This window comes from Cloeon dipterum, chromosome 2 (genome assembly GCF_949628265.1).
Source record: "Cloeon dipterum chromosome 2, ieCloDipt1.1, whole genome shotgun sequence".
In the NCBI taxonomy this organism is placed as follows: Eukaryota; Metazoa; Arthropoda; class Insecta; order Ephemeroptera; family Baetidae; genus Cloeon; species Cloeon dipterum.
Window position 1 is genome coordinate 8,538,854 of NC_088787.1, and position 15,616 is coordinate 8,554,469.

Genomic DNA, 15,616 nt, shown 5'->3' on the forward strand with positions numbered 1-15,616 from the left:
TAAAAAAGATACTCATACTATACTAAGGGATGCTACTCAATGCAACGCAGACCATTTGAGAAATCATCAAAAACAAACGTTAAGCGAATTTTTCAAAAACATTTTAAGCAAGTGCCAAAATGTCTTAGAAAAAACACAAAACATTCATTGTCGCCAAACACCCGTGACTAGGACAGCCGTTTCGGGTATTAAACCCTCGTCAGCTAGCCTTTGGTGCAGCGAGTCCCTCACCTCACGGAGAGCGAACATCTCTGTCGCGTCAATCTCCAACACTAACTCAACCAGGTTTTAAGCTGGCAGCTTGCATCGGACAAAAACGCGTGGCGTTCAATTCTAACAATTTCTCAAATAGTATAAATCGTTGCATGAGTTATAACACGGAATTTAAAGAAAAATGCGTGACCTAATACAAGAGAGAATCAATGGAGGTTAGAAAGAATATGGCTAATTGAACAACAAATCGGATTAATTTTTTTCTTTTTTGCTCAAGAAATAAACTGTTTTAAGCGTTAGTCACATTTAAAGGCTGCGAGAAAAACAATAATAACCATAACAATATTTATTGTTACATTTTAAATTATTTATTAAGACAACATCAGTTAGAAAAATATAGCAAATTAAATTTAAACGAGTGGAAACCTTTAGTGGTAGTTCAAAATTGACTAAAGGCATTCAATAAAGTAAATTACATCATTGAAGATAGATATATAAAAATATAAATTGCCTAAAAATTTATAAAATGTCGTTTTGTATGATATATTGAATGAATTTGCTCACAAATGCAATTAACCTCCTACCATTCAAAGACTTCTTTTTCAATTTAAAAATAACCACGTGAAAACCGTTGCTAAGCAACCGTTATGAACGAAAATTTTGATTTGTATAGCAAGTTTAGTGCAGTGTCGCAAGAGATTTTTTCTTGATTTCCGCTAGGAATTAATATACTGTTGACATGGTTGGTTAAATTGGTTTTAAAAGATAATAAACATTTTTATTCCTGTGAATCTGTAGGGTCCGAAGAAAAAGAAAAAGCTGACGAAAGAGGAGAAGGCGAAACTGCGGGCAGAAGAGCTGGAAAGAATCCGGCGAGAGGAAGAGCTAGAACGGTGAAATTTTGGCCCAAAATTTTCCCAATTTTATTCAAAAGAGCACAGATCGTTTCATGAAAATTGTTTAAAAATTTAAATTTTATGCTTCTCACTTTAGAAAATGAAACAAATAAAACTCACCGAAAAATTTGAAGCGGCTAACATGAAAATTTTATTCTCTTTTATGAGGAAGTTTAATTAACATGCACCCGCATTTAAATATTGTAAGGTGATTTCCCCCGTAAATTATCGTAACTAGATCAATCTCATAAACAGTACTCATGAAATGAATTCTAGCTGAAAATGTGTTTGAAACTAAACAGACAAAAGATTCTTCCTAAAAAATTAAATTTATCATAGATTAAAAAATGTGAATAATTAAGAAATATCGCAATTTTAAAGAAACCATCGTGGTTTTTAATTCATTTCTGGAAATTGCGTTGATATTAAAGATATTTAAATTGATTTTGCATGCAATTTCCAGATGAAAAAGCCTACAATTTATAATTAGAACCAAAAAAAAGGCACACACGTGCAGCTCTCTTATTTAAACCCATAAAAATCAGGGAGCGTTTGGAGCAAGAAGCGGCGGAAGCGCATGAGGCAGCCCGGGTAAAAGCGGAGGATGACGCGAAACGCGAGGTCCAGGAGCAGATTTGGCGGGTGGAGCAGCTGGAGCACACAAAGAACCTCGTTTCCGCTTGTCTCGCGAAAGTGACGGAAGCCGAGAGCAGAGAAAGACACGAGAAGCAGGTAAACCAGCTGGCGTGTAATGAGCACGTACGAATTTAGAGTTGTCGTTGGAATGCGCGCTGCTTTTACTTAATTAACGTTTAATTCCAGTGGGAGCAGTACATGAAGTGCGACGGCCTGCCTGACCCTGCCTCACCTCCAGCCATGCACACCTACCTCCATTTGTGGCGGTCAGAGCCGAAAGCCAGGCGAAATATCGAGCCGGTCGTGGAGAAAACGGCAGAAGTGCTCCAAGTAAGCCCGGAACAAAAACCAAACTACATTTTAAAGAGTTATAACAAGGTAGAAATAGGAACTGACCAGCGGGGGCCAGATGTGCGATAAAATTGGTTTGCGCTGCGCAGATCAAAGGTGGCGTCTGAATGTGGGAAACAAAAAGCTCTCTTTGCATTGCGTACGAGTGTCGCGAGTTTGTTTTTACGATCCAAAAGACACAATTAATTCAAGTAATGCAAATTATGTCACAATATTGACCAAAACTTTGTTTCTTTTTGCGCATTTTCACGTGACTGTCTTTTCACCGGACGCCATATCTGCGCGTATCACGAATCTAGCACCCGCTGGAACTGACTCGATTCTTGGGTTCGATAGTCGTTTATTTGACTCTTTGGAACAGATTACCTAAAGAAAATTCTATAATGAATCAACAGTTGATCATACAATGACGTTTCCTTAATGTGTAATAATCAAAAGAGGATCCTACTTCAGATAAAATTCCTTATTTCTACGAAATTTACCGCATTTGACCATATTTTCTTGGCAAATTTCGATTTCTTTTGTCGAGATTAATTTATTTTTCTAATCAGGACACGGCATCAGTTAAATCATGTCTAAAATAGGAAAAGCTGCGTAGATAAAAACATGGTACGAACGTGTTCATTTCAATATGCTAGAGCAGCTTGATAAGAACTGTCCAGACACGTCGTTTGAATTTTGACCACGTGTAATCGCAAATTATGTGACAGCTTGATGAGAGCCTAAAATAAAACTTAATGCGCAGCAATTAAATACGGGCGAAGATATTATCATATTATCAGAAACTGAATTTGATTTAATTGTCCTCTAATCGTTTTTTGCTTGTTATCTGTAGAACTCCTTGTAAAAAGGTCAACAACTAGAAAAAGAAATTACTAAGAACTTAAATTACATCAATTAATAGCAAAAATGATCAATCAGAAACGGAGGCAAAAGATAATATATAGCAATATAAAACAGTGTTTAGCAGACAGTTCAGTTTCGTAACATTACTTGTGCGTTAACATCGCTAAACTTTACACTTTGAAATGTCGAACCAGAAAGATTACAATTAAGTATCTGAAAGAAAATATTATATATATGCCACTCAAGGTTTGAAATCGTTTAGAATCTTATCAGATTTTGATGTGATGGAGTATGCAACCCGCTCAAACGAGGTGTTTGGCGGCACAGTTTCTCCTCATTTAAAGGCGTATTAAAATATTAAATTTTTTTATCGTCAATCATATTTGAGACGCTTTAACAAGTGTTCCCAGCAATCTCATGTTGAAAGGAAATTATTTATTATCTTGATTTCAGCATAAATTTTATTACAGTAAAATTAAAATCAAATTTTGTCATAAATTAAATAATGAAGCACAAAATCCAATTAGAATGTGTATTAAAATTAAAACATTAATACTAACGTCAGATAAATTAATCTTGTTCCTCCAATATGATGTTGGATGACGAATAAATAAGAAAATTCATATCAGAAAAACAGTAAGTTTTTTTCTTGGTATTTTAATACAGGGATATAGAATCAAAATATTCTTCCGTTTTCGTTCAAAGCAATAGAAAACCATCTTAGAAAAACGAAGCATTTCATTCCTCATTTCTCTGCAATAATTTTAAATTATTTTTCTTTTGTTCAAAAAAATCAGCTTAAATCAAATTTAAAAATAATAGGAAACGTCCTTCAATTCTGTTGTTTACTATTTCTTAGTGAGGGACAAAAAATTTCTTGATAGACTCGTAATTCATAAAAAAACACAATATTTTTTTATTAAACCAAGGAATTATTGAGTAAAGATTTTAGCTAAATTTGTCTTTTGGATTTTCAGTTGTTAAACGACCTGGACGAGTTGATCGAGACGGAGGACGGTGGGAGGCTGCTACCCTTGTGGTGGGAGGTGCGGCAGAAGGTGCGTCTGGAGCAGCAAGTGCGCATCGACGAGGCGACCTACGGCCTGCTGCGCGCCGCCTCCACCATGCTGGCCTCAGTTGACTCGACCGTGGTACGCTACCACCGCGAGGCTGACCCCTACCTTTCGCTGACGCTGCAGACAGATCTGGCTGCGCCGGCACCCGACGCTACGGCGCCCTCCTGGGACTTCGAGGAGGTCGGCGTGTCTATGCAGCTGCCGTCGCAGTTTGCGGGCCTGCACGCCGCCGCCAGGGCTCTCTGGCTCCGCTACGACCACTACACCGACCTTTGTCCGTCCAGGATTCCGCCACCTGCGCCGGAACACCACTCGCAAGGTCTCCTCATATTGCTTTTCAGGGAATAACTAATTAAAAAGAAAATTTCTGATGTGAGTAAATTTTATTTAAATACAAAACAGTTAAGATATATAACAACAGCTTTTGTCAACCATGTTACAAGAAAAAAGTAACATATAATTTTAAAACTTGCAGCACCAAACTAAAAATGTATTGCTTTGAATATCTAAATTTAATAAGTCTATTCTAATGAACAAAGTTTTATGTAATTCTTAGGAATAATTTTAAAAATTTTAATTTAATCAGTTGAAAAATGACAAAGGAAAGAAGCAGCTCCATTATACAAAGAACAAGATTTCACTGAATAATTCCTGTCTGATGCTGATGGAAATTTTCAATTAATACTAACTGAGGTTATATGGAACAAAGTTATTTAACGTATAGCGGATTAGAGGTTTAAGTAATTGGCTTAAAACGAAAAAGATAAAGCAACAGATAGCCTTGTTTGAACATCAAAGATAACCAGATAATTAGGATATATGCTTATTAATTATTTCAAGGTAATAGGGTAAAACACCTGGATCTCATTTATTTCATTTGTTCAAACTAGGACTGATATATAAATATCAGAACAGTTATATAATATTCTGCTGCACCTCGTAATCATTTGTGCCGGACGCACTCTTCGACGAAAATAATCTATTATTTGCTTCCATTGATATGCAAATTGGATATGTCAAGTCCAGACCAGTTCCAAAATCCAACTAGATTTTGTTATCTAATCTTTCTATTATTTAATTACTAGCTTTACTCTTTTCTCTGACATCAACCAGACGATCTTGAAAAATTCTAGAGGCTTCCATTGTTAGACCCAAATTTTAAAAGTCCTCTTTAAATAAAAGTTTACAATTATTTTAGATATGGTGAGCATTGCAATTGAATTGTGGCAGAGGAGGTTGGAGGAGAAAGAGTGGGAAGCGGAGGAACAAGCGACTTTAGCAGCCGCCGAAGAACAAAGACTGGCGGCCGAAGAAACAAAAAGAGAAATTGCTTCCTCTGCTGTTCCTGACGTTCCTCCAGGAGGAGAAACAGTTCCAGTGCTTGAAGATTCAGCTCCCGAAGGTCAGGAACTTCAGGAAAGCGCCGAGGTTGAGGAAGCAGATATTGAAAATGAGGAGGAAAGAGAAGAACCTCCGCCCAGGGACGAGGAAGGTTAATTTTTAATGAAAATTATGACGATCGCAATCAATTTGACCTTCTATCAGCCGAGAGACAAAAAGCGGAGATGGAGGCCATGATCAAGGACACACGTCCGCATGAATTGAATCTGAGGAAGATGACGGTCCTGGGCGGAGTGTTGCATCTTGACTTGTTGGAGCAACCACCACAGCCAAGAGAGTTTAATAAGAACCTATCGCTGACAGTTTGTAAGTTTTTTCAGAAATTGAAACCATAGAATTAGTTAATTCGATCATAAAAGGCGATAAAAAGGTCTCAAAGACAAAGTCCACTTGAGAGTGTCATATTTTGTGTTTGCATTATAAAAGCAAAGAAAATTGAAGCTTTATCTATGTTTGAACAGAAGCGCCCACGACACACGTTTCTCTTCTAATCAGAATTATAAAAGTCGCGAGAAGACAATAAAAACTGAATTGCTACGCTGACAGTCGCGCTAACGTGCAAGACATTTACTACAATTTGTCAGCACCGCGGGCCATGTTTAGATGTTGTGTGGCGATAAGATTAGGCGAGAGAGAGAGAGAGAGAGAGAGAGAGAGAGAGAGAGAGAGAGAGAGAGAGAGAGAGAGAGAGAGAGAGAGAGAGAGAGAGAGAGAGAGAGAGAGAGAGAGAGAGAGAGAGAGAGAAAGAGCACCTACCGGCTACAGCCAGCGCATAAAACGCTTGAAAATCAATCTCTCCGCGTCGTTCTCCCTCTCTGCGGTGGCGGTCAAGTAGAGTGAGGACACAATGGAGCGACGAAAAGGTGGCTGCGATAAGATCTCAGCTGATTTGCGTTGCTCTGGTCGAAAACTCCAAGCCAATCACTTGGCGAGAGAGCACTCTATCGCGGAGCGATAACAATGGAAACAGCACTTTGGAAGCAGGAGGATCACCCGCTGTGAGCCATTCACTCTCAGATATGCGAAACAACATTGCTGCTGTTATTGCGTACTTGTTGATCATCACCGTGAAAAGCGACGTGGACGTCCCATCATGCAAGGTCCTGGACGTCCAGCCGCTGCAAATGCCCTTCACAGGCGACGGGCTCATCATGGTCGAGCGGATAGTGAGTCAGCCGACGATTTTGTGTCCAGAAGACGAAATCACCGTTGACAACTATGGCTGCACCTACTGCAACCGGACCGAAACCATGGCGTGTCAGGGATCATCAGTGACAGCGCTGCCAGAACCAAAGGACCTGCCAGATATCAAGTTCTCCTTAAGGGTATTGGGCTCGTGGATCACATATATCAAGAGACAGGCATTTTTCGGGAAACATATCAAGGAATTGCACATAGAAGATAATGAGTTTATCATGTTTCATGCAGAAGCCTTCTATGGACTCTCCGACACCGAGTACTTGTCCCTGGCTAACAACAATTTAGCACAAATACCATGCCAACTGTTGGATCCTCTCAAGGACCTGGTGACCCTGGTCTTGGATGACAACGGTATCGAGTTTCCTAAAGTACCTCCAAACGCTACAACATGCGATGAAGAGCATACACTCCTGACCAAGTTGGAATATCTCCTGCTCCAAAACAACAAACTCAATGATCTTCCACACAACGCATTTGATTGGCTGAACAAAAGTAAACTGCGATATATGTCGCTGAGGGGATCGAAAATTATGTATGCTCACCCAGGTACATTTTTCCTCACTTGAACCTTAAACTTTGATTTACATAATTTATACTTTCGCAGATGCATTGAAGCCTCTTTTCGAAAATCTGAAAGGGCTCGAGATGGCAGACAGTTCATCTTTGGTTGACACTCTTGCGAACATCACGGCGGGACTTGTTTACGGAGAAAAGAGCAAGTTGGAATATTTGGGTTTAAGCTCTACCGGGCTGATAGAAATTCCCAAAAAAGCGCTCTCTAATGTGGGACAATCGCTTCTAGGCCTAGCTTTGCAGGGGAACACGTTCCACAGGCTTGACCAAGACTCATTTCCCGTGATGGAAGCTTTACAAACGCTCGACTTGCGGCGGTGCTCAATTTTGGCGCTACTCGGAAAAGCATTCCAAGGATTAAAAGCGTTGAAAAATTTATACCTCTCTGGTAACCGTTTCAAAATTTTACAAGACGAGCCGTTCAAAGCTCTTTCCAAACTGGAATTTTTGGACCTAAGTAATAATCCTGACCCTATTTTAAGTGACCAAGACGCAACGTACAAAATTAAAAATCACACTTTCAGCGGTCTTGAGAACCTCAAAATTCTTAACCTTGCACACTCCCGCATTAAATATATCGAAAATGGAACCTTTTATGACATGCCTCAACTAACCACGCTCTCTTTATGCAACACATTAGTCGATTTGGGATCAAATTTTCTACAGGCAGTGCCCAATTTGAGGATTCTCGACCTCAGCAATAACGAAAATTTAAAATTTGAACCAAGTGTGTTCAAAGGACTCGGCAATCTAGAAAAACTTAGGCTCATCAACTGCAACATTGAATTCAAGCCCGATTCAGACGTTGACTACTTCATTCACATGCCAAACTTAACCGATCTGCACTTATCCTACAACAAAATTTCCACAATTCCGAAGGACACTTTCCAATCCCTTCCAGAACTTAAATCAATCCACTTGGATCACAATCTGCTCGATTCTTGGACGACGAAAATATTCGAGAACAACACAAAACTCGTCCTCATCGACGTCGACAACAACCAAATCTGTCATTTTGCGAATGAAACGGCCGAGGAGCTATTAAAGACGGAGCACATCTCGTTTGAATATAACCCTCTACTCTGCGACTGTTCCTTGTACAACTTCGTTCAGGAACTCGTTCAATCAGACGTTACGGTCTCGCATTGGTTGGAAGAAGACAACAGCTACTCTTGCTACGACACCGAGAATGAGCGCAGCCTTCTGATTGCGCATTATTTGCCAAACTGCGCTGTTTTGGAGAACAAAGCACCGCCTGTCGACCCCGACTCAGATTCTACAGTGGTGGCCATCATCTCCGGATCGGCCATCGTCGCCATTTGTCTAATTATCGTGCCAGCCGCCACCGTCGTCTACAAGAAACGCAGCAAGCTGCGTTACTTCGGCATCATGGTGAAGAACGCTCTGTCCGTGGCGCTGATGGACGACGACAACGAGGAGAGCCAGGAGGATGCCATCTTTATTTACGACGTCTTCGTGTCCTACTGCGACGCGGACAGAGAATGGGTGATCAAGAAGCTGCTGCCTGAGCTTGAACAGGAGAACAACCTGAGGGTTTGTCTGCACGAACGAGACTTCCAGCCGGGATGCGGCATCCTGGACAACATCGTGCACTGCATCGACAAGAGCCGCTCGCTGATCATCGTCGTGTCGAAAAAGTCGCTCAAGAGCCAATGGTGCCACTTTGAAATGCACCTGGCGCAGCACAGGTTCATCGAGACCCGCAAGGAGCAGTTGATATTAGTTCTGATGGAAGAACTGCCGCGTAAGCAGAGGCCCAGGACCTTACACTACTTGATGGCCACGAGGACCTTCCTCTTGTGGAACGAAAAGCAGAGTGAACTATTCTGGAAACGGCTGAGGCGAGTGCTTATTTTAGAAAAAAGCAGGGCAGTTTCGATTGTTTGATATTAATTATTTAAGAGACGCACACACGCGCGTGTTTCCCAGCACCAGAGAGTATTTTCGCCATTTAATTATCTCTAGTACAAGCTCACTATCATATCATTTACATGTTCGCTTCTACATTATAGATTAAGTCATATACAAATTTTGTTGTGTTACAGACAATGGAATAAATGTTATTTTTATATAAAATGCAACGAAACGCTTTGAATTCTACTCCCCTTCCAAAATTACGATACAAAGGCTATTTAATTTCGCAGTATCGGAGCCTCTTTCACTGCAGAAGGTTCACTATTACGTCAAATACGTTCCTCCACCCCCGCCAGAACCGGGAAAGAAACGACTCCCAGAGGAAATCGAAGCCGAAATCAAACTGCAAGAACTGGAATTTGAAAAAATCGCACAAGTGCATATCAGGTAAAAACCCTGAATTTTTGACTGGTACACTTTAATTGGGATTTCCCTCGGCCTAGTCTGCCAAGCAGTGTGCTCTGGTTCGAGCCGCCTATAGTCGTCGGTTGGGATGATAAGAACGAATACTGGAGCACGGAGGACTTGCACGATCTAAAATTCAACGAGGAAAAGCAGATTTTGTCATTTCGCGCCGGCCGCCTCGGCTCCCTGGCTCTGGCTGCGTTCAGATACACCAATTTGCCCTACCAGACGTGGGAACTCAAACCGACATCGAATGGAATCCTCTTCTCAATCACAGCTGCCGTCGTTGTTGTCGAATTCATTTTTAAAGTAGCTAATATGTTCAAATTAAATGTAAAAACTAATTAAAATAAATTTAAATAGGACGGATTGGTATCACTCAGTCAGCTGCAAAACGGCACCACAAACGCCCTGCAAGACCAAGTCGGAAAATTCTACAAGCCGAAAAAATTAATTAAGGCAAGAGACAGTAATTGAATTTGAAATCTCCGACGGTTTAATTTTGCGTTTCACAGATTATGCGGCTCGGCGGCGTGGACATTTTTCCTCCGCACGACGCGCACTGCTACATGTCAGCGGTGTCGCCCAAACAGCGAACCACTGAACGCCACTTGTACCAATGCATGGCGTACGCCGCCAAGTCCCACTGTTTCGCTTGGAGCAGGTGGAATTTGTTGGCTGGACACACGAGAATAGTTTTGCAGATGAAAGAAATTAACATTGAAGACCCCACCAAATCGGTAAAACTTTAATATAAATATTCATTCGGTAATTAAAATTATTGAAAGTAAAACAAACATTTATTTCATTTGTATTCTTAAAACAGAGCTAATTATAACCATTTTCCCAGCAAGCAGAATTCGACATGTTGCTGGTGACCAGCCAAAGGTCGAGCGTAGTTCATTGTACAGAAGTGAGCCAAAGTTTCAGCGATGAACCAGCGCAAGGAATGAACGTAGGTGTCCTTTCCAGGCCTTTAAATAGGGATATAACGATAATTTTCTTTCAGTTCTACGCTGACGTTTATCACCTGCTTCTCAATCATGGATCTGAAAAGGCTAAATCCTTTTTAAGAGAGCCCGACGTACCTCTAGTTCACAGCGTGTTTGATATTTTGGACGCAACCAAAGTGCTTAGTTTCTCTTAAGCACTGGAAATTCAACTCTTAATTTTGATGCTTGAATTTTTTTTAAATAAACGAAGCAAAAGATTTCATTTCGTCCTAATTAATTATTTATATTTCCTGTTAAGGGCTAGAGATTAATTAAAATGAAACAGAATTTTTGTATCAATACAGTTTCGATTTATTCTATTCAATGTTCTGATGATTGGCTGAGTAAACGCAGAAACGATAAAAATACCAGTATCCATGCATCGCACAGTGTAATAAAGTACCCTTTGACCGCCACTCCTTCCAGCACGCCTCCATCCGAATTCGATAAATGCACGACATTTGGAATTTTGACAAGAATAACACACGCAGAGTATCTTGATTTGTATCGCACAAAGTTCTTTCAAGTAAGCACTTCACTCGGCACAAGAGAGAGGTGACTCTCTCCTCCTTCCACATTTTGGTAACCAACTTTAACAGCGCATCCAGCCTCTTTTACTTCCTTCAACACACAGCAGTAATTCTTTCTGTAGGGAGGGGGTGAAAATGCAGTTTTCATTCGCTACTTTGAAACTAGATTTTGTCAGAATTGACGGTGAATTCAAGTAAAAAATAATATTTATATGTGACAAATTTACAGTTTTAGTGGTTTTTGTCCTGAGTTCTGTTCAATTGCGAGCATGTAGCTCTTTCAGTGATATATAACTATTATTACTAAGCAATTCTTGCGGCGGCACTGATAATCTTTAAAAAATTTCAAATCTGAAGTCGAATATTAATGTGGGTCGTAGGACCGGAGATCTAAATTGCGTCAGAACAAAGATAGCTAAAGAGAGGCGTCCTCAGTGACGTCATTGCCAATAATCTGATTTATTATTTTTGTTAGAGGCTCCAGTTTTCTAATCTTAAAATCAGAAGGAATGCAATTATTAATAATAGCTGTGGGTTCTATTTTTTGTAGACATCATTTCCTTGTTATCAACTAATTTTTCGTCCGAAAACATAAAGAGGCCAAATTAATTTTAAAAAATTTAATAAAAAATCTGCTTTTTCGTAAACTTAAAAAATATTTGTACGAAGATGTTGGGGAACCCAAATTGGCAAATAGAGAGCAATGACTGGCACTGAAAATTTCCAATAAATCGATAAAAATATAATTATATACCAATTAATTGACTTCAAACGAGCCGAATTGTGCAAAAAAAACTGGTTAAAGTTGATGGATGAATGCAAATTAACCAAATAAAATAAATTTAAAAATATTAGCAATTTAAACTCAACATATAAACTGGGCTAAAGGGCGTAGATGAATAAATATTTGGTGAAATTTAGTTTTTAAGTTTGGCAAATTGGCTAGCCTCGTTTTAAAGACCAAAACACTCAATAAAAGAATTCATACTTTTTGGCTAAGGGAACAACTAATATGCATCCAATTATTCAAGTTGTAATTTATTTTTCTGGCTGCAAAATAAATCACCACTGCAAATTATCGTGGAAACCCTACAAAACAGTAATAGAAACGACGTCACTGAATTTCTGAATTTGTTTTGACGCAACAGCTAGATTTCGGTTTTTATTTTCCCACGGTTCGGAAAAATTTTCCACTCTGAAAAGCCGATTTGGCGGAAATGAGCGGACCACCAGCGCCACCACGCACTACACAGGTGTTTCCGGATTGAAACAATTATTATTAAAAATGATGCATCACCACCTCAGACATACTGACTACGCTAGCAACAGATAAAGCAAACGGATTATGGGGGGTCAAAACTGATTTAAAAACGATCAATCTCGAGCAACGCACACAACGTGAGAGAGGAACTAAACTTTAGAGCACTATTATGATACACTCAGTGGAACAACGAGATGGCACACGCGCGCACGTATTTCTAGCTGTTAACACGACGATGAGAGACACAAGGAAAACGGAGTATTCTCGCAGTCTTTGCACACGGATGCGTCGATAGACGAAAAAAAACAAAATTTGCAGCTCTGCTGGACTTGATTCTGTTTGCATGGCAGTGAATGAGAAACAGGACTCCGAAACAGTCGAATTTTCCACCAATTTTTAAAGAAAAGACAATTATTTGCGGCCTATAAGTAAGATGATTTTATGCTAAAATGTAAGTTACAAACGAAAATGATTAAAATTCGGAGCCTTGGTGCGAAAACTTGATATCAGAATTCATCGTAGCAGCGGTAATCTATCAAGGGATCGAGCAAGTAAGCAGTGGAATTAAATTGAGCTGTGGCTGTTATGAGCTTCGCGAGTCGGTGCCCAGGTCGTTGCTGCGCGCGTCCGTGCTCGACTCGGAGTGACTCATCTCGGACGACGCACTACTCGACTGTCCCGACTGGTCCGAGTTGGCCAGTTTCGGTTTGTACTCGGTGATAATCACAGTCACATTGTTCACCGTAACTTCTCGATGTTGTGCACTACTCCGGTCCACATTCTTCAGTCTCGATCTGAAAGATGCGTCCCGTTTCAATTTAATTATTTTTTTTCAAACAGTTAGTACGAAAAAAAAACTATAATTATTAAACAGGGCAAAGGCAATCAATAAAACAAAAAGAGTTTTAAGAAGCGGATAAGGGGTTTTCAGTACACCAAAATTCAGGGGTTAAAAATTCCTTGGACCATCCCTGCAGAAGTATTAAAATGCTAAAGAATTAAAATATCAGTGCTCAGATGAATGTTGTAAATCTAACAAGGAAATCTTGTAGATTTTGTTTTTGGAAAAACAATTGAAATCGTTAATTATTCCATGGGATTATAAGATGGGATAAAATCAGCAAAGGCAAAAAAGCGTGGATTCTTTAGAGAACCAAGATAATCGGAGCAGGTAACGCAGATTTTTCACCCCCATTTGATAATTCTTACCAACGTTACCTACACTGGTTACTGTTTAAATGAATTTTAGATCGCAATAAATATTTTCAGCAACAGTATTTGATTTTTTCCAATTTAAAGTGGAATGATACTGGGCAACAATAAAAAATGATTTAAATTGTTGGATGCCTTAAACAATTGATCGATAAACAATTTGTTCAACAATTTGCAATAATAAAGTGACCTTCCTACAATAAAAATTCAAATTTTGCCAATTTTCTCCAAAATTTACAGTGCTTGAATATATTTTCTTGGCATATTCCGATTCCTCTCGTCGAGAGCTGTCCAACGGTGTATGCCACTTATTGGGGAAACTCTTTGTTTAGAAAATTAAATTGGATTTCAAGTAAGGAGACAGCCATTACCACTTGAAAAGCACGGTAACTTTCCAGCCAATTTTCTCAAAAAATTACAGCGCTCCTTAGGTCAATTTAGGCTTTAACTGAATCCTAAGGGATGAGTTTATGCATTGGCAACAAGCATTTTCCAGGCTTTTCCAGTATCATTCCTCTTTAAATAATTAATTATTACCAACTTTTCTACATTTCACCGTTTCATTCTCAAAGAAAGGTCTAGAAATTGTTTCTATAGTTATTTTGAATGTCCTAAAAATTATGCTACCAGTCTAGACTATTCCTTTTAATTCATTTGCAGATAAAATTTTAATTTTCATATCACTTTATCAAAAGTTAATTAGTTTTCAGGTTGAATGAGTTATAATTTAGAGATAAATGTTCGTTTGATGTTTACGTACGACAAAGTTTTACAGTCAAAAGGTAATCTTTAACTGCCTAACATAATTTAAATTTAATTTTTCTACCAAACGAAAATGGAAATTTAAAAAAAAACGGTACTCACAGCAGCTTTCCCTTCTTGGAATATTTATCTGAAGATTTTTTGTCTGACTTGCCGCCTTCCTTCTTGATTTTGGGCGCTGCTGGGGCAAACTGTTGAGCAACTTGTTGTGCCACCAGCTGCGGATTGATTCTGGGCTTCCTGCGAGCGAAAAAACAAAAATAAAATTAAGATCATGAGTCGAGATGAAATAATGTTGGAGACGCACCTGGTGGAAGTCCCTTTTCGTATGTCGCACATCAGGCACTTGAACGCTTCGGCATTATTTCTGTATGTACAAACACTGCAATCCCAGTAGTTTTCTTCCAATGCTTTCCGCTTTGTTCTCCTGGAATTATGGGAATAAAATTGTCAGAAATTGCCACGAAGGCGAGAACAAAGGGGGATATTTTAATTTCGGGGGGCGAAAATTCTCACTCCTCCAGACTGCTCAAATGAGTGGGAGGCATCTTCATCTTCATCTTTAATCCAATTAATCTCCTCATTTTGCTCAGGCTGATCTCGGCGGAACAGGAGCGAGGAAAAATATTTGTGTCGCGGGAGACCATGTAAAATGGAGTAGTAGGTGCAAGCCAGAGTTGGCCGCGTTTTCCAATCGAGGCATGACGTGGGCTTCGCACAGGACAGAAACGTCACACGCCAGGTAGTGACTCGTTTCCGAAATGCCCCATTTCCATGTGCGTTTTGGAGGCCGCACAATCAGTCGCGATTCGGGTGCATTACAGGCGAGGCCGCGCGGCCGCCAGGTCTTTGAACTCGGCGTAGCGGTGTCTGCCCGATAATAAACACGCGCCCAGAGCCCCTCGCCGACGCCCTACGGGGCCGCGGACGCACGCCCCGGCCCAAGCGTCCCTTCCTGCTCACCTGTTGGGACTCTTCTTATGGTCCATATTCGAACCCAAGGGTGGTTTTGGGGCGAAAAAGTGGTGAAATTAACACGGCCATAGACAGTCGGTAGATGTTGCCTCCATATTGGATTTATAGCGGCCGGTAGCAAACCGGTTGAGAGAATGGTGGAATAACCGGTATTCTTCCTATGTGTTCGATGGGCCAAACGATGATTTACAGTTATCAAACCGGTTTTTCTATAACGATGAGTACTACTTGAGACAACAGGGCGAAGGTCATTATGCGAATTCCAACCAATAAAAAACTGTTTTAAAAATCTGAATTACGGTTCAAACGTTGTATTTTATTATTTTTCAGAGCAAAGAATGCATATTTTGTG

General features: G+C 39.9%; 3 protein-coding genes across 4 annotated transcripts; 2 read left to right on the top strand and 1 right to left on the bottom strand.

The window, feature by feature from the left end:
* The first annotated feature begins 982 nt into the window (after positions 1–982).
* Positions 983–10,745, top strand: LOC135937462 (dynein axonemal intermediate chain 7 homolog). Its single transcript, XM_065480615.1, has 12 exons — positions 983–1,106; positions 1,655–1,841; positions 1,932–2,075; positions 3,920–4,337; positions 5,217–5,510; positions 5,564–5,721; positions 9,288–9,514; positions 9,571–9,841; positions 9,896–9,991; positions 10,048–10,272; positions 10,383–10,487; positions 10,542–10,745. Exons 3-12 carry the CDS (start codon positions 1,944–1,946, stop codon positions 10,677–10,679), a joined length of 2,064 nt encoding a protein of 687 aa, XP_065336687.1. The 5' UTR covers positions 983–1,106; positions 1,655–1,841; positions 1,932–1,943; the 3' UTR covers positions 10,680–10,745.
* On the top strand, positions 6,217–9,289 carry Toll-9. The gene is made up of 2 exons (XM_065477133.1): positions 6,217–7,165; positions 7,224–9,289. Exons 1-2 carry the CDS (start codon positions 6,439–6,441, stop codon positions 9,098–9,100), a joined length of 2,604 nt encoding a protein of 867 aa, XP_065333205.1. The 5' UTR covers positions 6,217–6,438; the 3' UTR covers positions 9,101–9,289.
* A 67-nt stretch (positions 10,746–10,812) lies between the features above and the next one.
* Positions 10,813–15,389, bottom strand: RYBP (ring and YY1 binding protein). Of its 2 annotated transcripts, none has more exons than XM_065477136.1 (4): positions 15,253–15,389; positions 14,597–14,716; positions 14,392–14,529; positions 10,813–13,109 (listed from the first exon to the last, which is right to left on the bottom strand). In XM_065477136.1, the coding sequence occupies exons 1-4, from the start codon at positions 15,276–15,278 to the stop codon at positions 12,899–12,901; spliced, it is 495 nt and encodes a 164-aa protein (XP_065333208.1). In that variant the 5' UTR covers positions 15,279–15,389; the 3' UTR covers positions 10,813–12,898. The 2 variants fall into 2 exon arrangements, with proteins under 2 accessions (XP_065333208.1, XP_065333207.1); XM_065477135.1 differs by lacking the exon at positions 15,253–15,389 and adding an exon at positions 14,806–14,962.
* Between the last annotated feature and the right edge of the window lie 227 nt (positions 15,390–15,616).